This window comes from Scaptodrosophila lebanonensis, unplaced genomic scaffold, assembly GCF_003285725.1.
Source record: "Scaptodrosophila lebanonensis strain 11010-0011.00,11010-0021.00 unplaced genomic scaffold, SlebRS2 tig00000092-arrow-pilon, whole genome shotgun sequence".
Classification (NCBI taxonomy): domain Eukaryota; kingdom Metazoa; phylum Arthropoda; class Insecta; order Diptera; family Drosophilidae; genus Scaptodrosophila; species Scaptodrosophila lebanonensis.
In genome coordinates, this window is record NW_022060566.1 from 5,187,805 (window position 1) to 5,213,043 (window position 25,239).

Genomic DNA, 25,239 nt, shown 5'->3' on the forward strand with positions numbered 1-25,239 from the left:
TCTTCGATTCGACCTCAATCCCCTAACTCGTATCGAAATGGTGTCCCCGCAGTGCCAGAAGTGGTTGTGAAATGATTTAGGTTTGACTTGACTTTTACGAGTAACAAACCTTTTTTTAAAATTGTGTTGACTGATCCATTAGAAATGCCAGCAGCATCAGCAATATCTCCAGTTATCAATCGACGATTTCGTAGCACCAATTCATTCATTTGCTTAACATTTTGTTCATCAGATGATGTTTAAGTTCTACTTGTTCAACACTTTCTCGATTTTGTTTGAAGATTTTATGCCATGGAGAAACTTGTATTTTCAACATAGCCTTCATATCGAAAGCTTTCTGCAACATTTTCAACATTTTGGCTTCAAAAATTCCATTATCTACACAAAAGTCGAGCCGAATTTCTTTGTTAAATAATTGCGGGTAATTTAAAAATCGAAAAAAGTTTTTAGAATCAAATGGAATGGAAATTTGGCACAGTGCTGCCAACAAAAAATAAAACTCAAACCCCTATAAAACCCAAATATGTTACAAGCAAGAATATATCCCTCTACACAAAACGTTATCACAATACACCTAATTCTGTTTTTATACGTTTTTTTTTAAACGGTTTTGATTCAGATTTAAAATAAGATATAAACAATGTATTTTTTCACACGGTTTTTTCTTAGACGACGTTTTCTGGAACCAATGTGTAAAACAGAATTAGGCTTTCAACAAATCGCTGAGCCCCGACTTTAAGTTCGAATCATTGTTCATACACAAATTTTAGATTAATGCCTTGATGTTATAGCTCTTTGGGTATAATGTGTAATGGCATTTATATGTACTTTGTTAATAAATACTGTAATTGTAAGCCTTTTGTTGAAATAAATAACAACCAATAGATTTATACCAACACATCTATAACTGAGCGAGTACTTCAAATTGTTTTTACGTATTGTTATCAATATAAAAAAAAAACTTGATAATTAGTTTTTCTAAGACTTCGGAAAGTTCTAACATCAAAACAAATTTCTTGATCTTGTTAACTATTTCTATCTATTTATAACTGTCAAACCAGCTTCCTTTTTTAAGCGAAAAGTTTCTTCTTTCTTTTAAAAACTTTTGCGAGCCACACGCTCTGACGTGTTGACGCAACACGCCAGGACTCTTCGTTTCGCAGCACACCCAATGGGTGGGTCCAGTGTCCTTTTTGCGAACTCATGAAAGAGTTGCAATCTCGTCGTATATTTTTTTTTTTGCATATTTACAGACATTGCCGGCACATACGAGTATTTATTAAATAAATTAAATAAATTGCATTCGCGCTTATTAAATAGATTACTTGTCTAGACAAGTCTCTTGCCAGAATATGATATGAATACAAATGCTTACACATACAATTATATTTGTATATATGGCCTATATAGAATAGCTCTAGACAACTCCCAAAATTCTGATAGCAATGTTGTGTTGAAAGAGCCAAGTTTCTTTAATTTAATTTCCTAGTCTTAAAACAAATTTTAAAATTGTTCATAAAAGTCAATCTTAAAATTTAAATGTTATATTATAAATGTTGTTTATTTAGAAAGATGCAAGTGTAGTCTTACAATCTTCATCAAAAATGAAAGAAAAATAAATTGAAACCAAATGGAAAAAAACAGCTGAAGATAATGTTCAAGCTGCGCTGTTTTCAAGGAAACTAGAGCATCGCTTCCTTTTACTTTTCACAGAAATAACATCTCTAAGCTTTTTACAACTCTTTTTCAAGCTGCAATTGAAAGTGTTGGAAAAACCCTAACTCTGAAAAGATTATTGTTAATCCCAAAAGTCTGAACGATCCAGAATTCAAAAATACTAACGCACCTTTCTACCCCCTCTATGTTTTCGTTTATAGGAGCTGGTCGCCATTTCACCGGAACGACGCAATTGGCGTGGCATATTCATTGCCCTGCTGGTAATCGCCGCCGTCTTCAGCCTGATCATATTCTCCATATTCCTGCTCTCGCCCGAGGATGAGGGTCTGCGCATACGCGGTCGCCGCATGCTACCCAGCGATATTTTGGGCAAAAGTCTGCAGTGGAAGCCGTTCAACGGCACCTGGAGCAATGGTGTGTACCCCATTCGCACATTCTTGGAGCATTGCAAACTACTAATTCCTCCTAACCCCGCCTCTATTTTGCAGACTACGAGCTCGTCTATCGCGATCCCACGGGCGGCCTCTCCATTCTCAATCTGGCCGACCACACTACGCGCATTCTGATGACTAATTCCACATTCGTAAGTACTTGTAATGCAAGTTAGACGTGAATGGAAAGCCACTTTGAATTAAGAAAACACGAAATATTTATGTACATTTAATGATTACTTTTTGTTTACAAGTTGTCTTACTTTCCCCTGTTACGAAACATTCTCGAAAACTATTCCGTCGTAGAGTAGAATCTTTTTTGAAAATGTTCGATTGGTGCAAACTAAATACTCATATCTAAATACTTAGCCGTAAATATCTAAACAACTATAACTAAAGGATCTCCTCCGGCTGGAATCCAGATATATGTAGAGAAGAATTTAATTTTAGAAATAGAGTTAGATCTTTAAGAAAAAAGGCTTAATAACCGGCTTGTCGAAAAAATTATAACATCAGCTTCGAAACTAACTTTTGAAACCGATTAACAAAATCGTTTTTCGCACCAATTTCAATTTCGCATAAGCTTGCATAAGCAACAGACCAGAAAATTATTGAAAATATCGCAATTGCTCTCTTCGTTAACTGATATAGGGTTTATAATATTAATAATGAATACCCAATCCAATGTCATAGTTAACGAAAACGTGGGGCATAAAACTATACTGTGTGCATCAATTTAGATGACACTTCGGGATATAAGTAGAATGTTATTATAAATCCACAAATGTTAACCAATTGTAGTGATAATAAGAAGACTGAGACAGTTCTATATCGATTCATCTTAGGAGTATTCGTTTCTGGAAGGTTTGAGCAATGAGCAGAAATAGCGACGAAGCGGGCATAAAATTAAGTCTTTTCTGTGCTCTGTCTTCCAACGAAAGACTTAATAACGAAAACGATTTAACTGTTAAAATGAACAAGCCTTAAAGAAAACAAAACTGCTTTCAAATACGACAAACTTTATAAATAACATTAGGGCCACAGCTTTATTGCATTTTAAAAGTATTTGTTAATTTTTGTTTTTTTTTCGCCACAGCGTCAACTGAATGCCGAATCCTTTCTGGTAGCGCCAGATCAGAAATATGTGCTTCTGCAGTCCGACAGCAATGCCGAGGGCTCCAGACATCATGTCTACGAGGTGCAAACCGCCAACACATTTCCATTGGGACCAACTGAGAACATTGCTGAGGCACCTCGCCTGCAGCACGTTGTCTGGGCCCCCATAAATCCGCCGCCGCCACCAACCCCGCCACCGTCGCCGTCGCCGTCAGGTGAAGCGGCTGGTGGCGCACCGACATCGACACCCGCACCATTGCCGAGTGGCAGCATAATACTGAATAGCCTGGCGGGTGCGGCGGCTGGTGGGGCGGGAAAGCCGACACCAACAGCCGGCAGCAATGGGAATGGGAGCAATGCTGGCAAAGCAAGCTATACTCTGAACCAGGCAATTGCCTTTGTACACCACAACGACATCTACTATAAGCCGAAGGTGCAGGGCGAACTGGTGTGCCGGATCACGCAGACGGGGGAGGCGGGGGTGCTGTACAATGGCATTCCCGATTGGACATACGAAAACGTGCCGGAACTGGAGAGCAAACGCAGCAGTCTATCCTTCTCACCGGATGGTGTCTTCCTAGCCTTCCTCACATACAATGACAGCGTGGTTAACGAGTACAAGTGAGTATACTTGTAGAGTGAAAACTTTTTCGATTACCAGAAAAGAAAAAAAAACTACTAACAGTTCTTCCTTTGTCTGCATGGAATCAAAAATAATTCGCGATGTTTCAATATTCAATATTGCGAAGATTATTGTTTCGCTACTTTGATTGATGAACCATTTTTGGAAAGCAATAACTGCTTGAAGAAAACAGTGTTACAATTAATTTAAAGCAAGCTCTTCTCAGTTCCGAAAATTGTTTGCCTTCCTAGCCACACCTTTCTAATTCGAACATGAGTTTAATTAGCACGCATTCAAAAATAAATGCAGCTCGTATCGAATCGAAATGAAGACAATTTTAATTTTTTAGTAGCATGTTAGCGCAATTACAATTGATTTACTTTTGAAAAGTGAGCGGAAACGGAAACACGCCTAAATGCAAAGATGCAGAGCTACATACTTCCTAGAGATATCGAATGAACTGAATGAAAGACTGCTAGAGATGCCATCGATTAATCGATGTACATAATTTTATTTACTGCCTTTCTAAAAGAAAATTGCCTTTATAAGTAATAGATCTTTATAGTTTGTTATTTTTAAATGTATTTAAACAAACTTAAATATGCTTAGGTTGATAAAAAGTAATACGGAAGGAAGCTTATAAATGTTTAAACATTGAATATCCAAAGGCTACGGCTCTGCAGAAATCATCCATGCCTACTTGATTTGCTATCCGAGTCAAATGGTACTTACTAAACGACAAGAAATTTGGCATTCCTTCTAATTCCTATCCAAACATAAATCATCAAACATCATTACTTTAGAAAAGAACGATTTTAAAAAAATATCATGCCATCGATTCGAATGTGTCGCCTACATTATTGGAAAAGAAGCAGCATTCTTATTATGAGGTCATAATTCTAAGTTGGGAATTATATTGGATGTTTCCAAGCATCCACGCAGGGAACACCAGCGAAAAACGAATATAATCAGATAAGAACAGAAGAAGATGACATATGATGCATCATCTTGAGCCAAGTGTTTACATTTGGATGCAGCACATTCATTTCGGATGAGTCTTCTACATTAACCGAAGAGTGGCAGCTTCTTCCAAATGAATTTAATCATCTGGAATTAAAAAATTGAAATTACATTCGAGATTTCCAAGGATTCACCTTTTGGATGCAACTAACAGCGGATGAGTTTCTTACATCAACCGAAAAGCAGCAGCTTCTTGCATAGGAATTTAATCATCTCGTGTTCCAGAATACAAATATCATTTCAGTTTTAGGTACCGCCTGAAAAGCACCATCATCTCCCATGTCTTTCCATAGCTTTCAGTTACGACTATTCAACTAAAATCACGCATGTTTTGTTTTGCAGATACACTTGGATGGGCGATGACATCAAATATCCGGCTGTGCTGACACAACGTTATCCCAAGGCAGGCGCCATTAATCCCAATGTAACCGTGAATGTTGTCAATCTTTCGGTCATTAAGTATATATTTCCAACACAAATCAAACTGCCCGCTGAGCTGGCGAATGGAAGTTATGTGGGCGGTCTTACCTGGGCCTCACCCATCGATCTCTCCGTAACGGTGACAAATCGAGAACAGACCACAGCCACAACGGTCATATGCCGGGCCCCGCACTTCTACTGTCAAGTGGTGCACACGGAGGTGACCATCAACGATGGTTGGGTGTTGCCCGCCGAGCGTCCCGTCTTTTCGGCCCGGATAGGAGCCCAGCTACGAATGGGTCAGCGTCAGCAGCAGTTACAGGAGGGCTTGTCATCTGGAAATGAGAATCAACCGAATGTAACTAATGGCCAGACAACGTATGAGATATCCAATGGAGGGCATCTGCTTAAGCGTCTGCCGGTGCGGGATGGCGAACATGGCCATTATAGGCATGTGGTGTTCATATCATCGTTGGATCGACGACCCGTACCGCTGACCATGGGCCGATTTGAGGTTACCGAAATCGTTGGCTGGGACGAGGCGCACGAGATCGTTTATTTTATGGCTGCTCCTGAGAAGCGACCTGGCGAACGGCACCTCTACAAGATCAGCCTTAAACTAAACTTCACCGAGTCCAATCGCACGTACATAACCTCAACACAACCGACCTGCCTGACCTGCGACAATACCGAGGCCACCTATCGTCTATATCGGGCCCATAGCACAAATGCCGCTGAGTGGCAACGTGGGGACAAATGGGAGGATGTGGTGGCACGCCTCGAACCGGACGATTGCATCTACGATATACCCAAGAATTGTCTTTATAATCGTGTTCAGTTCAGTCGCGACTATTCGTATTATGTGCAGGAGTGCCTGGGACCCGAGGCACCCAGCGTCTATCTCGTCGATACAGCGAGCAACGACAAGATCTTCGTACTGAACGCCGGCGATGTGTTGCGGCATCGGTTAGCTCAGCTGGCCATACCGCAGATGCGCACGTTCAGTGTGGAGATCAGACATGGCTTCCATGCCCAAGTGCGACTCTATTTGCCGCCAGGCATGCGCGAAGAAGAAGAGGTCGCTTTTCCGCTGGTACTGCATGTGTAAGTCAGATTCAGTTCATATCTATTGGGTGTACAAAGAGAAAGTTGCCGGAAAAATGGTGCTCTATCTATTATTCAAAATAATGCTTCTCGTTAGCTATTTGTTAACTTATCCCAAAATTCTGTTACTAAGTCCACAGTGAGAAGATGCATGGTCCTGCTTTTTGGCAAGCGGTCAACAAGCTCTTTTGCTCGATATAGTTGAAGTAATACGTTCTTGGTTGACTGAAGGAATCCGTGCCGTTCAGTGGAGTTGACGAGTCTATCAGCTTTGAGAAAGACCTCTATTTGTAAATTCTAATCTAGCCCAAGTTCTATTTTTGAACGTTTTGTGTGTCTTTACTCGTTTCACCAGCTCATTTAATTATAGAAGTAGATGCTCTAGATTCGTATCTGCTACGTTTTAAAACTTTGGAACAATTCCCAACATTTTTTTTCACTTCACCACAACATTCAAAGTTCATTCGCCTCAGATTTCGTGGAATTCAAAGAACTATAAGTGGTGTTGTGGACGTCCTCAATGGACAGGTATCCTAGATATCCTAGGCAATTTTTGAATTTAGTACTGGCGCCATCTTATTAAAAAGGTCGACTTCTTTTGTACACCCAATAGCTATCATTACTTACATTCAACTTGAGATCACCATCATCAACTTATTCGAGATCCAAGATCTCCATAGAATCCATTTCAGACGATCTTTCATATTTCATTCCTCTGCTATTGAATCTAGTGATGCATCGCCGGGTTCCCAGCTGGTTACGGAGCGCTTCCATGTGGACTGGAATTGGTATCTGTGCAGCCAGCGTAGCTTCATCGTGGCGCAGATTGATGGGCGTGGCAGCGGCTATCAAGGCGAATTGTTGCGCACACAAGTGCATGGCAAACTGGGCACCGTCGAGGTTGAGGATCAGTTGGGCGTGTTAACGTGAGTTGAGCGCGTAGAATACAAACTAAGCGATATGTATCTAATATAGTACCTAACTCGACTAACCGCTCGTGGAACTTTCACAGTTATTTGCGCGACAATTTGAAGTTTATTGATCCGCTACGCATCTGCGCCTTTGGCTGGGGCTACGGCGGCTATGCGGCCGCCATGATGCTCATCGATGATTCGCAGCAGGTGCTGCAATGTGCCGTCTCAATAAATCCGATTGTTTCCTTTGGCTATCACTGTGAGTACTACGTGTATTTTGGATCCTCCTATTAAATCCAACCATCAACCTTTCAATTTCGTCCTTGTGATTCCCCTTTGCAGACTCCTTCTTCACCGAACGCTATATACCATTAAAGGGCGACTATTTGCGTGCCCTGCAAGAGGCCGATCTGACAATGAAAGCGGGCAATATTAAAGGTCGAAATCTAATGCTAATGCATGGCACAGCCGACACGCTAGTCCATCAGGAGCACACACTAATGCTGGTGCGTGCTCTGGTTGATCAGCAGGTCAAGTTCCGTCATCAGGTTCGTAGCTACATGCACATAGGGAAGATAGTTATAGTCAGTAGCTTTCTTTCGTACACAGGTCTATCCCGATGAGGATCATGCCATTGGACGATCACTGAGTCATGTGTACAAGACAATGGAATGGTATTTCGATGAGTGCTTTGGCCCCGTCGATGATAACGAGTGGGACCCGACGGGGCTCTTTGTGTTCAAACAATAATTAAGACCCCCCTACGATCCTTACGATGAGGATCCGATGGCCAATCAACTCAACGACATCGACATCGATCCCGATCCGGGTGATGGCTACAATTCCAGCGCAATAGTTATAACATCTACAGCAACAGCAGCTTCATCGGCATTCAGTCATTTGGATGAATTGGACAGCCTGGAGATGCTGGACATGATGACTACGACGGCAACTACACTTAGCAAAATATCGGCCAAGTTGTGTAACTTTAGCAGCAAACGCAAATTGCAACAAACAGAGACGGCTTTGGCCCAAAAGACGCGAATACTACAGAAATAGGCGAGCGTGTATGTGAGTGTGTGTACATCGTTTTGCGTGAGTCCTCGTGCAAGAGTCTTCGTGAGGCGGTGCACACAACTCTGCATTTGAGAGTGAGTGAATCGGAAAATGTTTGTATGTCGATAGATGGATGTGTGAGAATTTGTGTGCGTGAGTCAGCGTGTGTGTGTGCTGGATTATTACTCTTGGAATTTTAAATATGTATCTTACAACAGAGTTGGGGTCATCACGAAATTAGGCTGATTAAAGTTGCTTAGCTGCGCAAAGATGAAACTCTTTAAACATCGATTTGCAATTCCTCATTCGAAGGGTTGCTTAACTGCTTAATGATGAGACTCTTTTAATATTCCATATCCCATTTTGATTCCCAATTCGAATAATTACTGAACTGCTTAAGATGAAATACTTTTAATATCCAATTTTAATTCTTAATCATAAATTTGCAAATTCAACATCAAGTTATGTTATTATTATTAAGTTGTCAATTTATGCAGTTATGCATTAGATTTAGCTGATTAGAATTGCTTAACTGCTTAAAGATGAAACTTTTTAAATTTTAATGCCTAATTCGAATAATTGATTAACTGCTTAAAGATATAACCCTGTTCATAACCAATTTGAATTCCTGAATCGAAAAGTTGCTAAACTGCTTAAAAATGAAACTCTTGCATAAATAAACAATGATATTGTTAAATTCACGTTAGTTGAACATTTAAGCGTTTAATCAGCAATCAATTTTAATTATCAAATGCTTAACTGCTTACTTGCAAAACTCTTAGTATCCAATATTTATTTGAAAGTCGAGACAATTCTATTTTGTCTTTACGATAACTAAATATTTAAGCAGTTCGGCATTTTATCAGCCACTCATGAAGACCGCAACTTGGGATGTGTGTGTTGTTTTTTATTTTTTTTTTTTTTCTCCCAAACAATGATTATGTTAAGCAGATCGAAGTTCTATAAAGCAGCAAAGCAGTTTATAGCGAACAACAGCAGTAAGGTGATTCATTTATGCGACTGATTATTAAAATATGTGTATTAATTACTAGACAGGGAGTTACAAAAAATTGTATTAACAATTTTTTTTAAATAGAGAGAGAGAGAGAAGAAGGAGTAGATCGCTGTGTTTCGTCGTCTCCATGCAAATGCGCGTTGTAGTCGTTGGGAACGTTTGGGAACGTAGGGGAGCAGAGAAGGCTGTGGCCAGCCAGAAAACAAACATACACACAAACACATACATATATGTAGTTACTAAGTTGGTTTAGGAGCAGGAGAAATCCAAAAATTAATGATAATTATTGTAGCGCGTGCATATTCCAATTTGTTGTGTGTTTGTTATTTTAATTTTGTTGTGATTGATTGATTGGTTGGTTGATTGATTGATTTAACTATATTGAATTGAATTGAATTGTTTTGAAAGGTATTTACGATCATGATGATACTAAGTATATACATATACATATGACCCTATATAAATGAAGAATATACCCATGTATGTATATGTATGTGTGTGTGCATAGAAATATAAATGTATATTTATAATTGACTGAACATTATTTTTTTATACATTAACAATTAATAATAATTGCATTTTAAAAGTAAAGCAGCCAGACGGAAAGGACAGAAACAACATGTTCATCGAAAAAGAATAACTGTAACACATTAATAACATTAATTTATTGCAAACTTTAAACAACAACCATGCGTATTTTGGCAGAAAAGGAGCAAACATAAGTAGAGAATAACTTTAAAAGCTTATTAATTAACTGTTATGTGAAAACCAGAATACAAATAAAACTAAATATACTATAAATGTATATGTATATCCGTATATATGTATGTATGTGCGCAGCAGAAAATGAAAATAAAAGTAAATAAGTTAATGGAAAAATTAAAAAACAAACACAAACACAAACATTAGCATAGAAAGCAACCAGCGGGCACAGGGGTCGTCAATACTAGTGTGTACTAGACCGAGGGGAGTTCAGAGAGTAGTGAAATGTTTTTGCTGCTGCCTGCATCGAAGCCATTAAGCTACTAGGTATAGTATTAAATGCTTTAGAACCAAAGGCGAAGAGTTATTTTTAAGATTTTTTTTTACCACACACATACATATACTATATATATATATATATATATATGAATATATATATTTATTAATGAGAAACAATGGATAAAAACATGAAAATGAATTTCCAAATGATGAGTCATTGTCATTAGATATTAAATGTTGCGTCTAAAGGCGACTGCCCGCCCCCGCTACAGCCCCCTTCCCGCGAAGGAGTGGCACTTTTATTAAATACATGCATACATACAAACCTATAATCTATATGGAATGAAGAAGAGAGTCACAGAACACAATAAGCAAATGTATGTATGTATGTGTGTCGAACATTTCCAGAACATAAAATACAATAATAGTCAAGCTTTAAATGTTGTACACAAACTTATAGAGAGGTACACACTCACACACACAACACCAACACACACACACACACACACACACATACATATGTCTTAACAATAATAAACAAGAAATAAGAAACCCCCTAAATGTCTCTCTAAATAAATGTTAAATGTAACTTTAAAGAAAACTATACATGCATATATAAATGTTTAAAACAAAACAAAACAAAAAACAAAAGCAAAATAAAGAAACGGAAAAACTATACATACGAGTATATACTACACAACATACACCATGATAATGCAAACAAATAATAGGGCAACTAAAGGCAACAACTTATGAAAATACTTATATTTATTATTGAGGGAGTAACGGGAACCAACCCAACCAAATAGACATACAATAATATATGTATATTACTGCATCTGTATTATTGTAATGTATCTCCAACTCAAGTATATACTTATGTATGTGGAACAAGCAAGCAAATGCAAATGAAACTAACAAACAAACAAGAAAATCTTTTTCATGAAGTACAAACGATTGTGAAAATGTACAATTTAGTTGCTATTCTAAATTTGCCAACACAACAACAACTACAACAAAAACAAGAACACAGAGTGAACATCATTTTAGTTAGTCCACTTATAAAGTATTTTCCCCACATAGTTCAAAAGTCCAACGAAGTTATTTGGTTTCAAGGCAATACATCTCAATAAAGCAACAAAAAAAAAACAACAAAATACACTATATACATAAATTCACTCCAAATTTTTCAACAGACAACCCAAACTATTGAGAAGGGGCTGTACTGCACAAAATTTTCAGTTGCAGTAACTCCCTTCGCAAACTACACACACACACATGTACACATGCAGAGAAACATACACACACACACACATTATGTACTATGTAATTTTCAATAATTGACAAAACAAAAACTACCAGAAGTAAACAAAAACGAAACAATAAAGAGAAATTTTTGTGTGAAAAATAATGCAACGTCTTTTTAATGATTCTAATTCATGAGCTAGTTCTCACATACATTTTAAATGCTGCCGATTGGTCGCGCTTCATTTGCGCAATCATCGATAACAACTGGAAGTTACGACAATGGCTACAATACTGCTTTTCTATCGTTGCGCAACTCTGTCAAATGCCTAGAGTTGCCAATGCATTTTAGAGGCCTCAGTCCCCAATTACTTGTTAATTTTGCGCTCACAGCAGACGTACCTATTGTGTGTGTTTATTAATTTTATTAATACTATACAGTGCTAATGCAATAGAAATAAAATACGGCGTGTTTTATGGTCAATGAATTGACAAGTGCGCGCAGCTGCCCACAGGCTGGCAACAACGCACGCTCACACTTGCATTTTGTACGAATAGAGCGAATACACATTCGCGTCGCGTGTTCGTGGAAAATTGTTTCCGAATTGCAATAAAAAATTTGTTTTTCATCTGCGTTGCTTAAAAGCAACCGGAAATAAATAAACTCTAGGATAAACTGCAAGTGACGCTACAACAACGTTATTGATTTGCATAGAAAATCTACACGGTAATGGGCACTTCTCGAAAGAACCAGCGTCTCTGTGTGCGTGTGTGTGAGTGAGTTGTGTATGTGTGTGCTCATAAAAGGCACAGCAAACAGACAATCGGTCGGTCGGTAAGACTTTGCTGAGGCAAAAGCAACAAAAGTGGGCAAGAACGCGAATTTGTGCTTATAAGGACTGACGGCGGTTTGAAAAAATTAACAATAAGCAATTTTAAGCAGTAAAAATCCAAATTTATATATGTACATGTACTTGTATATATCTAAATTGCATCGGAGCTTCTAACAGTGCGTTCAGTGTGTGTGTGTGCGTGTGTCTGTGTGTATGCGCTAATCGTCAAGGTAAAGAAAAAATGTGTGTGAAAAATTCCAAACGGGGCAAAGCAGGCAAATTTGTACATTCATGTGCACATGCATATACATTTGTATGTGTGCGTGTGGCGTAGTAGAGTTTTGTAGTCGTTGCGTATGCATATTCGCTTTCATGTCTGTATGTATGCGCCTGCTTATGTGTGTGCGGCGCCTGTAACAGTAGTAGTATTTTTGGGCGGGGGCAAGTGAGTGGGTGTTCAGTACAAACGCCCGCTACAAGTACACGTTGCACGCATATATATATGTATATATATAAATATATATATATATATACATATATAAATATTAAGCTATAAGTGACTGGCGCCCGCATCTACTTGGGAGTGTGCGCGTGTGTATCTTGGTTAATGACAAGACTTATAAAAGTAATTGTCTTTCTTTAATTGACGAATTTGCACAAATTAATGTTTTCATACTAGTGGTATTCTTCCATCTGATTTTGGTTCGTAATAGATTTTGTTGAACAGCTGTTCTCTGATGCTCCACACAAATTCTGTGGTACCACCAAAAAACACCGCAACATGCAGGCACACTCTTTGCAATTCAAGAACCAACACAACGGTTGATCAAAATATTATTATTAAACCGGCCGTTTTTTCTACAGAAAATAATTTTGATTGTATTTAACAAAAATTTTAGAATATAATAAGCTATTCGAAATCTAAATTAACTCTGGGAATACCATTGCTGTCTGCGCTCCTCAGCACCATCATCCTCACCAGCACTCGGTCCGGCCCATATCAGGTGGCAACACCGACCTACATTTTCCAACACTGCCATTGTTGCTGGCGACAACGGCTGCAGCGGTACGCGCTGATCAACACTGCGATCAGAGCCGAAAAGCAGAAGTGTTAATTTGCGAAAATATGTACATATATAATTAGTTAAACGCTAATACAACTAGAACTTGTCAGATAAAACTTAATTGGTAGCAATTGTGTGTGCGCATTAAGAGATGACCTCGAAAACGTGAAAAAATGTTCGTGTGTGTTATATATGTATATACATATATAATTTTGTATTTGTAATAATGCAGGAATACTGCTGTCTATTTGTTCTTACACACACATGTGTTTGTATGTATGTGTGTGATTGAATTATGATGCATGTAGTGTGCCCGCGCAATTGGCACCCACGCTGTAGCCACCTGTACGCCCTTCCGCAACGCGGACATACGCACGCACATACGTATGCATGTGTGTCTGTCTGTTTCTATGTATGTATGTATGTGCTTTACAGTGGCATAACTTGAAGTCATTTGCGCAAGTCTCGTGAGCAGAGCAGTGATAGCGCCCATGACGGTTGCTACGCCTACTTAAGCGATAACGACTATAATTTGCACATTGGGCGGCAGATTTCATTTCATTTTTATATTTTGGCACTCTAAATGCACACAATTGCTTTTCTTTGCGCTCTAAAAAGCAAATTTTTGCCCGGCACCCGGCATCCGGCATTTTTGCGCTTCAGTTGCATTCGGCGCCGACGCAGCAACAGCGGCGGCTGCATTATTGCAATAAATTGTGCATATTCCATTTAAGTAGTAGTTGTGTGCTTGTATGTATGGATGCTTGCATGTGCTGCGGACTTCTTTTTTTTTTTTCAAATATTTTTTTCATATTGGCAACCCCGTGCCCGGCTATATTTCTGTTATCGGCAAAATTGTCATTTGTTAGTTAAATGTTCGATACTGATTCTAAAACTGATTAGTTTTGTGATTTTTCATTTAATATCTTACAGCCCCCTCAGCGTCGAGACGTTTAGAGAGTTCGTTTAGTTTTCGGTGTGCTCATCGCGTGCTGTGAAAGTGAGTATAAGCATATCAAAGAAAAAAATAAGAAAACACGCCAACAACTGCGCACACTTAAAAAACATATTTGCTCTGCCGCCCAACCAAAAGGGGGCAGCCAAAAAGACCAAAAGTTATGTGTGCTGCTGCATTAGATGAATAACCAACTTATGCATTACATTACGCAGGTTGCAAGTAGACAACAACAATAACTAAAAAAAAAAGGAGTAGCAGAACAGCAACTAAAGGGAGGCAATAATAGTGAGCGCCAGTGCAGTGTGTTGTCAAAGTAGCTGTTCCCCCCACTGTCGATCGCTCGGTGATCGGGTCTGCATTTAGAGAGGACACGGTTCGGCCTACGACGACAAATTTGAATGGATCCTTATGTTGGCTGGTTTCAGGAGGAACAGGTGGGACCAGCGTATTACACATGGTTAAAAATTTGGGAAACGAATGCGCAAGAAATGGGCGCACTCATTGAGCAGCAGATACAGCAGAGTAATAATAATAATAACAGCAGCGGTGGAAACGGCAACAGCAACAACAACGGAGGCAGCAGCAACAACAACAATAACCAACAGGTGGTGGGCACAAGCAATTCAAATAAGCTTTTAAGCAACGGTCCTATGAACAGCCTGCGTGATCCCGACTCACTACAACTACTTCTTCTTCAGCAGTTTAACGGAACAGGGACGCGTCAAGGCAGCAGCAGCAGCAGTAGCAACAATAATAACAGCAATAGTGGCGCTGGCAGCAACATAAGCAGCGGCAAAAGCTCAAGCAATACGTCGATTGATTCAACATCGAACAACGACAATAACTCACCATCGAATAGCAACAACGGCCAAGGCGTGACGGGCACAACGGCACCGACCACCACATCGTCTGTGAATACATCATCTGTCACAACGCCCACAACTTCAGGCGTGCCCGACAGCACAAGTGGTGGTGTTAATTTCGTCGGCAATCCGTTGAATTCCCTGAGCAAGGTGCCCGTCCACGAGCGGACCAACTACTATCATCCGTCGCGTAGGAAACGTGTCGTCGACAACAAGGCGAGCACATATAATCCGAACAAGCATATGGACATGATCTCGAAGCACAAAGGCTGCACGTGGCGCAAGCTCGACTTCGACTATGCCGATGGCATACTGGGACTGCATCAGGAAATCGAGCATTTCTATGAGCACGTACAACCCACTCCCCTGGAGCATTTCATACGGAATGAGGTCGTTAAGCGCATCGAGTCTGTGGTGCACACGATTTGGCCGCAAGCGGCTGTCGAGATCTTTGGCTCCTTTCGTACTGGCCTATTTTTGCCCACCTCCGATATTGATCTCGTTGTACTGGGTGAGTTTTTCTTCTTTTTTAAACACAAGTTTATTTAATTGTTCTATTCGTAATAACGCTTGTAAAGAAATGCACAATTCAGTAACTTTCGCATTTGTGTTCAGAATATAAAAAGTGTCTGGGGACTCGCAAAAAACAGAAGAGCCCATCAGAAACTCTCATAGAGTATATTCTCAAGTCTAGCTTCGTTTTAGACTAGTCACAAATTATGTCTAATACTTGGAATTGCCAAATACTTTCAAACCAGTGATAACTAAAACATGCTGAGCTGCTCCAACAAAACAGCTGCTCCCAGTTAATCACATCAACGATTTTCTATCGTTTCTGCAAGTGTTCTTCAAGCACTGCATAAATTCTTTTGATTTATAGAACTAGCAACTCCCGATTTTCACATTTGAAAGCTGATATAAGAATCAGTTAGTGATGATTCCGAAGCATATTTCTGAACAAAACCAAATGATCCTTAAAATATATTACTATACAAAATCCAAAAGATATGCTTAAAATATGAATGGTTAAAGTCGTATTGGCTGAGTTGATTGGTTTCTTTCAAGCGATATTTACGAATCAGAAACTATGAAACAATCTTAAACTATGACCTCTTCAAATAGCATATTAATTGTTTTTAGGCCTTTGGGACAAACTGCCACTTCGCACCCTAGAATACGAGCTGGTGTCGCGTGGCATTGCGGAGGCGTGTACTGTGCGTGTGTTGGATAAAGCATCGGTGCCCATAATTAAATTAACGGATCGTGAGACTCAGGTGAAAGTCGACATATCGTTCAATATGCAGTCGGGCGTGCAATCGGCCGAGCTGATCAAGAAATTTAAGCAAGAGTATCCGGTGTTGGGCAAACTGGTGCTGGTGCTAAAGCAATTTCTGTTACAGCGCGATCTCAATGAAGTGTTCACCGGTGGTATATCCTCGTACTCACTAATACTCATGTGCATAAGTTTTCTGCAGTTACATCCACGTTGCCTTTATACAGACAGCACGAATCTGGGCGTGCTGTTGCTAGAATTTTTCGAGCTATATGGCCGCCGTTTTAACTATATGAAAATTGGCATTTCCATTAAGAATGGCGGCCGGTATATGCCCAAGGATGAACTGCAACGGGACATGGTCGATGGCCATCGTCCATCGTTGTTATGCATTGAGGATCCGTTGACGCCGGGCAATGACATTGGACGCAGCTCGTATGGCGCTCTCCAGGTCAAGCAGGCATTCCATTATGCCTATATGGTGTTGGACCATGCAGTCAATCCGCTGAATCTGTGGGGTGCTGATTCGCGTACAAACTCCATACTGGGTAAGCGATTGAGTTGATATTATTGTGTCGCTTATTAGAAAAGAATATTGCTGAAACGAGTTGAACTTTCAGGTCGCATTATACACATTACCGACGACGTCATCGACTATCGCGAATGGATCCGTGAAAACTTTGGGCATTTGGTCGTTGTTGATCGCATTTCGCCCCTACCTGCGTATACAAACAGCGCTGCTGGCGCCAAATACTTAATTATGGGTGCACTGACGCCAGCTACCTGCCAGCCATTGTACCATCCGCATGCCGTACTCCAGCCCCAGGCGTTGGCAGCACAGCCTTATCATACGACGACGACGACGACAATGGCGGTAACGACAACCACACCACAGCAGCAAACCCAGCAGCAGCAACAGCTGGGGAACAACAATCTACGACATAGACGTGGAAGCACTTCATCTGGTGATGACTCAGAGGATAGCAAAGACTGCGACGTTGGAGACACACCGACGTCGACAACTGGCGCTTGTGAAATCATTGAGATCAACGCGTCACCGCTCAATGGTCTATCTGGAGTGGTCGCCACACAAAGTGTGCTGGCGGCCGGAGGAGGAGCCAGCAACCCATCGGGCTCGTCGGTAATGCACACACCCACTCGCATTGATACATGATGAATAGTTGCCGGCCTTGTGCAGCAGCAGCAGCAGTTGCAGCAACAACACCAGCAATCGCTGGCAATGTGCGTCGGCGGCGGTGGCGATATTATCGCTGCCCACGGCGGCTGTGCCGTGCGCATTATGCGCACTGGCACCACAATGAGCGCAAGTGCCACCGCCGCCGCTGCTGCTTCAACTGCTGCGCTGCTATCACAGGCCCAGCCGACACAACATACATGTATATCTTCTTCACAACTACTACAACAGCCACAAGACATCGATCAACTCAACGAGACGTCCCCTGCCTACATCATGCTTCTGGACGACAGTACAACAAACACCAACAACAGCATTCTGAGCAGCAACGTTATAACGAGCAGCAGTCAGGAATTGGTTAACAGCGCAACAGGAGTGCCCGTGACGATAGCCTCTTCGCCGGACTATGCGACGCCGCCATCGCCGCCACCACCTACCCACATACCAGCGATGCGCACTACATATGCCCAACAGACGACGACGCCGTTGCAGCATCAGCGTAGCTTGTATCCACATCATATATATGTGCCGCCACCAATGCAGCAACAGCAGCAGCTCTCCAAAAACATCACCGATTCGTACGCTATTAGTGGTAGCAGTGTCAGTGGCACCAACAACTATGCCGGTGCCACCACAACTTACAGCAAATCGTCACGCTATAGCAGCGGCGGAGGAGGGTCACAGCATCGTCCAGGAACATCCCAGCGCAGCTACTCGGGTGGTCATCATCAGCAACAACATCTTACGCAGCAAAACAGCCATCATCAGCATCAACGTCAGCAACAACAGCATTTGCGTTTATCCTCAAGCGGCAGCAATAGCAGTAGCAACAACAATAGCGGCAATCATCAGCAGCAGCAACAACAACATCGTCAATATCCAACACACGCCGTGTCCAGCCCTTCCTCGCAGCAACAGCAGGCATTGGCCTATCAAGCGTGTCGTGAAGCTGCCCATGCTAAAGCGGTGGGTTCACCAAAAGGAACGCCCTCCAATGCTGCAATGCCGCTTAGCAGCAGTAACTGTAATCGGCTGCCGCCGTTGCGTGCCACACCGGTTAGACCATCTTCTCCACAATCGATCATTTCCATATCGTCTGATTCCTCAGTAGCATCAAGCCCATCATCTTCCTCGAGCTCGTCCCGCTGCGGTTCTGGCGACACCTCAGATTCTGCCGCTGCTGGCAAGCAGCATCAACAACAACAGCAACAGAACCAACAGCCACAATCGCAGAAAACGAAAACGAAATCGAAATCAAAACAACCCGCCCCAGGTGAGTGTCGCTGAGCCAGCCGTCCGTAATGTTTCTGTCCCTCCTCCCCAAAACTACGCACAATCGTAAGACTTCCTCCACTCTCTTCTCATCGCAATCCAAACAAAACACATACATACATTAAGAGTGCACCTTGATTAAATTGTTCCAAATGCCTTGCCTAGGGTGTGTGAGTAAATTTAGGAAATTCTCACTTACTCTTTAATTTTTCATTCTTTAAGACACTTATTTTATAAATATTTATTTCCTAGGCAAGTCATTACAAAAACCAAAGCTACTTCGAAGCTATTGATTCAATAACATTCATTCAATATTCACTGAATCTCTTTTTCTTGAAATCTATATGTAGAGATTTTTTCCATTTTGGAATTAGATCAAATTATGTGCAATCAAATTTGTTGGATGTGTTGAAAATTTTAAAACCTATCATTTTCATGGATATGGCAAAATTGACAAAATTCAATTGCGCACAATTCAATTGAATTGTGAGTACTAGAATATTTTTGGTTTTACTTCAGATATGTAGATACTTTGATACGTGTATATACGTTATACAATTCCGTATTAGAAAAGAAAATTAAAATGCAATACATTTCATCAGATATGACACTTTTCTTTTATCACTATGCATTTTTTTTTTTTTTTTCATTTCGCAAAAAAGAAATGATTTTATAATTTAAAATATAAATTTCCGATATCGTTTCAAAAGCTGTACGATTTTGCAATAGAAAGGAGATTCTAAGAATTCGGATATTAAATCATTAGCTGGAAAGATATTTTGATATTTGTAAGGAACTACTTTATGAATAAATTGTGTTGCACCTCTTATCATAAATTTTTTTGCATCTCACAGCAGCCACAACACGCCATAAACATCACACAGATAAACAACAATTACCACAACCACTACAAAAGAATCAGCGGCCGCTGCGGCAATAATAAATATGGGAATTACATCCCCCCTGTCCCTACAACAACAACAAACAGCACTTTTAATTGTGCCATACTCAGCACCAATCCCCAGAATCCCTTTAACCGAAAACCGCAGCCGTCAAATATGTTCGCTTATAAAGATGCCGCAAATAATGCTCATCTTTCCAATAATGTTGATAATGGCAACGGCTTTAAGACGTTAATAGAGCTGAGCTCTTATCAGAAGCAAAAACAACAGTAGCAGCTGAAGAAACAGAAGCAGCAGCAAGATCCGCCAGAGCCACCACACCAGCAACCGTTTGGAGGAAGCATGCGTTTTTATCCGTATCAACAAATGTTTACTCCGCATGAAACGGGCACGGGCGTGAGTCCCAGAAAACGACCACGGTGCTGATATACAGATATACACACATAACAACAGCAACATCAATACTGGATGAACCTTAAGTTGAAATAAAAAGTCAACACAACCATAGCTACAACATGGAAGACAGACTCATGGAGCAACACACGCACACACACACACACACCGAGACATACACACATACAGTCACTCCACACTCTGCTCATGAACAAACTTACTGTAGCGCGCCAAAGAACCTTGTGGCCATGAATCTGAAAGAGATAACAATATAGGCACATGAAACGGAGCAAGTGACGACATCCCGTTAAGTTGATTGCGGCTAGAGAGGCGCTTTTGGCGGCATTTGGCGTTTCAAGATATCCCCACCCCCTCCTCACCCATAGCTTCTGCGATTCGCTCATATCTCATTTTTTTCCATTATACTTATAAGTTGTAAATGAGTTTGCATTTTAGGAGTTTACACACACTCACACACACACATCCACTATTTTAGACATTATACTCTGAACCAAAAAATCCAAAACGCCATTTTTCATATAATATATTATACATTAAAACTATTTAAAAAAAAAAAAGAAGGAAAAGTAAACAAAAAAATATTCATGTATACTTATATTTAGTGAACTGTATGTACTCGCGTCTGATTATGAATAATCAAACACACATACTAATATTAAATCTAGTAGAAATCATATTGTTGTTGTATATGCAGTCTCGCTGGCGCATGCCCCCTTCGTATGTGCGCGAAGCTCGGCGTCTTGCGATCACAGCCTAACCATGATAAATGCTAAACGAAAGAAAGGGAATACCAACAACAACAGCAACAAAAGCCTAGTAATGTACTCTTTAACTACTTATACGCTAATTAATACATACATACACACATACACACCCAGAAGCTACACATTTCATTTTGTTTCAAAAATAATTATGAATGCAAACACACACTTAAACCCCTGGCCTGCCACCACCACCTCCAACACAAATACAACAACACTTAGCAAGTAACAAAGTTAAGGAACAAGTGAATAGTGTACTATATGAATTAAAAACTGTTAAACTGTACCATATATAGATATATCTATAAATAATTTAAGCTACAAGTTTTTTAGATGTTTAAATGTTTCAAACTGAAGCCCCCAACTTACATACATTTATATATATAACAAGGAGAAAACACACACACATATTACATATATATATATATATTACCTATTATTACTATGATTGATACGATGCTTATATATATGTACTTTTTAAGTAACAACTATTTTAAACTTGTAATGTGTATATATAATATATATAATACATACTCACAAATTGTAAAAAGGGCGCATCAGCCGCGCATATTTTCACGCTAATATTATTAAGTGAAATTGTGCTGCAGGCGCCACAAAAAAATTGATAACTATAATAATTAGTATCAACAAACAAACAGAAGAAACAAAAAAATAACTAGGAAGAGTTTATTATTATGTAATAATTAGTTTTCTTAATCTTTTTTTTCGTCATACATTGTAATTTCCATGGCAGGCTACTACTTTGTAAGGTGCTATTTTAATCGCTATGGCATGTTCTTTAATATTATAATTTAAGCATTAAGCAAACAACAACAAAAATTATACGAACGCAGTGCATTGCAATGCAATGCGTTTTAAAACAAAACAACAAAAAACTAAAAAAAAAAAAGAACTACAAAACCAATATTGTGTGTAAATTCTTATTGATTATTAATTCCTGCCACTAAGTGTGTAAATACCATTTGCTGTAATTTGTTGCTAGTTCTGCATTATTCTATCATTAGTCTTTTTTTTTTTTTTTTTTTTTTTTTGCTTAATTCGATTCTAATGTGTTTATATTTCTTGTGTTTGTTGTAAGGCTTGCAGAAACGTTTCGCCCACATTTCAATCTTAAACTTAAACGTACTGCCATTTTGAGAGAGGTTTTTAAAACAAATATTCAGACTTTGTATATGTATAACATTTTTCTAGGCTGTTCTTCTTTCCAAAATAGGAGAAACGAAATGATAGATATGTATATACATATGTATGTAGTTGTTGCTGTTTCGCCGTAGAAGGGTTTATTTGCATGAAAGAAGAAGAAAAAGAGAGAGTATGGAACGGCAACTTGCAGCGAAATCTACAGATCTCGCACATGTGCGATGTGGTTCAAGAGGAGATTAGGAAGCTATAGTGTATCATCTGCTTTATTCGCTTATTATCTGCAATAATATCTATGAAGTACAATCATCTTAATATGCGGGAAGAGCAAACCCCTCCCCCCAAACAGTGCCCATTTAGTAAGAAAATCGAACATAAGCTCTAATAGCCTAACAATTGGTCCCCCCGCACGGTCATGTTATCTTTCTTCCAACAGTACTGAATTATCATTAGAATGCCTTTCAAGATATTAAGTCTAAAAACCGCTCTATATGGTGTTTCCATTCTGTTTTCAAATTTATTAACTAGATCGTGCATGTGCTCTACAGATTTAACCGAGAAATCGTTTCAAGCTTGCTAGCAACTGCTCGAAAAGGGAGAAAAAATGGTGGGGTGTGAGAGAGTGTGTGTGTGTTTCTGAACGAACAGTTTGTTAAGCTTTACTAACTGGGCCAAAACCTGAAGTTAACACTCGTCTTTCTGAAAAGTCTAATCGTTGTATAATGTATGTATGTATATTCACTTGGGAGCCCACCTTACGAAAGAGAACGATCCACACACACCTTCGAATCGTCTCACTATCATACATACACACACGCATGGAACTCTAAGGCATCATCAGCATACAGTTATGTTAAAAGTTGTAAGACCCTACCAAGTAAGAGAGGGAGGGATAAAGAAAGAGAATAGAATTCATGAAAGAGGCAAATAAATGAGATGAAATTAACTATTAAATTTATGCACTCGTCTGTTGAATATTTATATGGAAACGTACATTTAACATAATTACAATTAATTCAAAATTAAATCGACTATCGATTACCGTTTACACTTAAGCGTAATGTGAAATGAACAACTCGAAATGTTAGGTTAGGCAACAATATCTTGTAGATATAAGGATGCGGCAATGAACCTGTAATGTAGTCTAAAGACATACATATGCATTACAACTATCACAACATACATATTTATACGCATAAACATAAATTAGAAACCACCAACAACAACAAGAACAGAATCAAGAATCTTTGTTAGCAACGCCACGTTGGTTTAAGGCATGTTAAGGTTTTGAGGTAATGTCGCCTCGCAGCCTCCTATCGTACATTTTCCAATTCAAAAGAAGCGAAATAAAAATAGAAAAAACAAAAGCGATCAGTGTTTTCGCCTAGTCAAGTAAGTCGTACTAACATAACTATTATGATTTTTTTTTTTATATATACATATGTATTAATATAAATTGTATGTAAATGTACATTGTACGGTATTTTATTAACTTATTTTATGTAAGCCAATATCTATATAGAGTATATGATATAAACATATATCTCTATATGTATAAAATATAGTTGTGCATTGTGTATATCAGCTTAAGCCGCTGTTGTTAGTGTTTGTAGACGCGCGTACACATAAGAGATGACGAGTTGATGATACGATATTAGCCGATATGCAATGAATATATGTATCTAGTATATAAATATATGATACGATAAATTTATATTTAAAAGTTTATTAAGTCGAGCAACGGTAACAATTTAGTATGCGACAAACACAGTAAAGTAAACCACAACAAAAAAAAAAACAAAAAAATTAAATGAAATGAGTAGAGGAGAAGAAAATAAGAGGAAAGAGAAAACCTAAATTAAATTATATATAAATATATATGTATTTAGCAAAGGTAACAAATTGATGGGCGCAGCGAAAGCGCACCATATATAAAAAGATGAAACAAATACAAAACAAAAACAAAGAAAAAATGAATGAAGGAAAGAATGATTTAAATAAAAACCAAAACTGTCTGCCTTGTGGCAAAACAAAACGGATATACTATATGATGGTCCTCATCTAAAATTGATCTACCACTTAATGTAGGTAAACTTAAAGGTCTTCGGCTCGCTGGCCTCGCACACATATAGCATCTGTATCTTGCAGTTGGCATCGTTGATCAGTTCACGGGTGCCGAACATGTGGACGCAGTTTTCGTTGCCACCATAGTTGTCGGGCATCTGTTTGGCACCGTTCCATGGGGCGAAGGTCATGGGCCGCCCTGTGGACATCCAGTAGAAGGCGCCCTCAGTGCCCAAATCGTTCCCCGATATCCAGAAATAGTCGTTGTTCTTAAATCCCTTCGCCTTCATGTATTTCACCAAAGCGTCCATCTCTGGCTTGTCCTCAATCGAGGCCAGATGGGCGTTCATCATCCGACAGGCGCCAGCGGCCTGGAACCAATTCACCTTGTTCATGGGCTCAATATAATAGTAGTTGTCGCCAATCCGTATGAAGGGTGTGGTGTCTATCTCCGAAGGTATGCCTGAAATAATGGATTGTATTTCCATAGAAGATGATAAACCGAATCTTCCTGGATCCCAATAATCGGCTACCAGCTACTCACCGTTGTACACCTCGGTGCGATAATTGGTGAAGATATTGACATCCGGCAGATAGGCCAGCGCTAGGCTGCAGCAACAGCTTACAAGGAGTAGCGTATATTTACTGGAACTCATCATTCTTGCTCTTTCCGGGTCTCTCACAAAGACTTCGCAATTACTGTAGACCCGCAGAGCTCTGAGCTTGCCTTTTATGTCTCGCCTGGCCCCGACAAACGAATACTACGCAGCTGTTTTCACAAAACAGTTGCCAAACAACTGGATTACATCTGATATAGTCGTCGAAATGGGTGCCCTGCTAATTGTAAACAGAAGTGCTTTAGTTATTTGTGCAATAGA

The 25,239-nt window shown here is 39.6% G+C and overlaps 3 protein-coding genes across 9 annotated transcripts in view; 2 read left to right on the plus strand and 1 right to left on the minus strand.

Annotated features, from left to right (window-relative positions):
* Positions 1-11,738, plus strand: part of LOC115627323 (inactive dipeptidyl peptidase 10) — a 208,387-nt gene extending 196,649 nt beyond the window's left edge. For both annotated transcript variants that reach the window (XM_030522967.1, XM_030522966.1), the window contains 8 exons: positions 1,878-2,091; positions 2,166-2,260; positions 3,205-3,845; positions 5,209-6,390; positions 7,122-7,316; positions 7,403-7,563; positions 7,647-7,852; positions 7,914-11,738. In XM_030522967.1, coding sequence (XP_030378827.1) covers positions 1,878-2,091; positions 2,166-2,260; positions 3,205-3,845; positions 5,209-6,390; positions 7,122-7,316; positions 7,403-7,563; positions 7,647-7,852; positions 7,914-8,054 — 2,835 coding nt within the window. In that variant the 3' untranslated portion in view covers positions 8,055-11,738. The remainder of the gene's footprint in view (positions 1-1,877; positions 2,092-2,165; positions 2,261-3,204; positions 3,846-5,208; positions 6,391-7,121; positions 7,317-7,402; positions 7,564-7,646; positions 7,853-7,913) is intronic.
* A 384-nt stretch (positions 11,739-12,122) lies between these two features.
* LOC115627104 (non-canonical poly(A) RNA polymerase protein Trf4-1) lies at positions 12,123-21,255 on the plus strand. 6 transcript variants are annotated; one of them, XM_030522666.1, is made up of 8 exons: positions 13,625-13,673; positions 14,432-14,498; positions 14,669-15,061; positions 15,155-15,830; positions 16,460-17,140; positions 17,213-17,733; positions 18,019-19,060; positions 19,914-21,255. In XM_030522666.1, exons 3-8 carry the CDS (start codon positions 14,855-14,857, stop codon positions 19,997-19,999), a joined length of 3,213 nt encoding a protein of 1,070 aa, XP_030378526.1. In that variant the 5' UTR covers positions 13,625-13,673; positions 14,432-14,498; positions 14,669-14,854; the 3' UTR covers positions 20,000-21,255. The 6 variants fall into 6 exon arrangements, with proteins under 6 accessions (XP_030378522.1, XP_030378524.1, XP_030378525.1 ...); XM_030522667.1 differs by having other exon boundaries at positions 15,158-15,830; XM_030522662.1 differs by lacking the exon at positions 13,625-13,673 and adding an exon at positions 12,123-12,328 and having other exon boundaries at positions 14,669-15,830.
* Positions 21,256-24,007: 2,752 nt separating this feature from the next.
* Positions 24,008-25,031, minus strand: LOC115627142 (C-type lectin 37Da). Its single transcript, XM_030522719.1, has 2 exons — positions 24,906-25,031; positions 24,008-24,824 (listed from the first exon to the last, which is right to left on the minus strand). Exons 1-2 carry the CDS (start codon positions 25,018-25,020, stop codon positions 24,370-24,372), a joined length of 570 nt encoding a protein of 189 aa, XP_030378579.1. The 5' UTR covers positions 25,021-25,031; the 3' UTR covers positions 24,008-24,369.
* Positions 25,032-25,239: the final 208 nt, after the last annotated feature.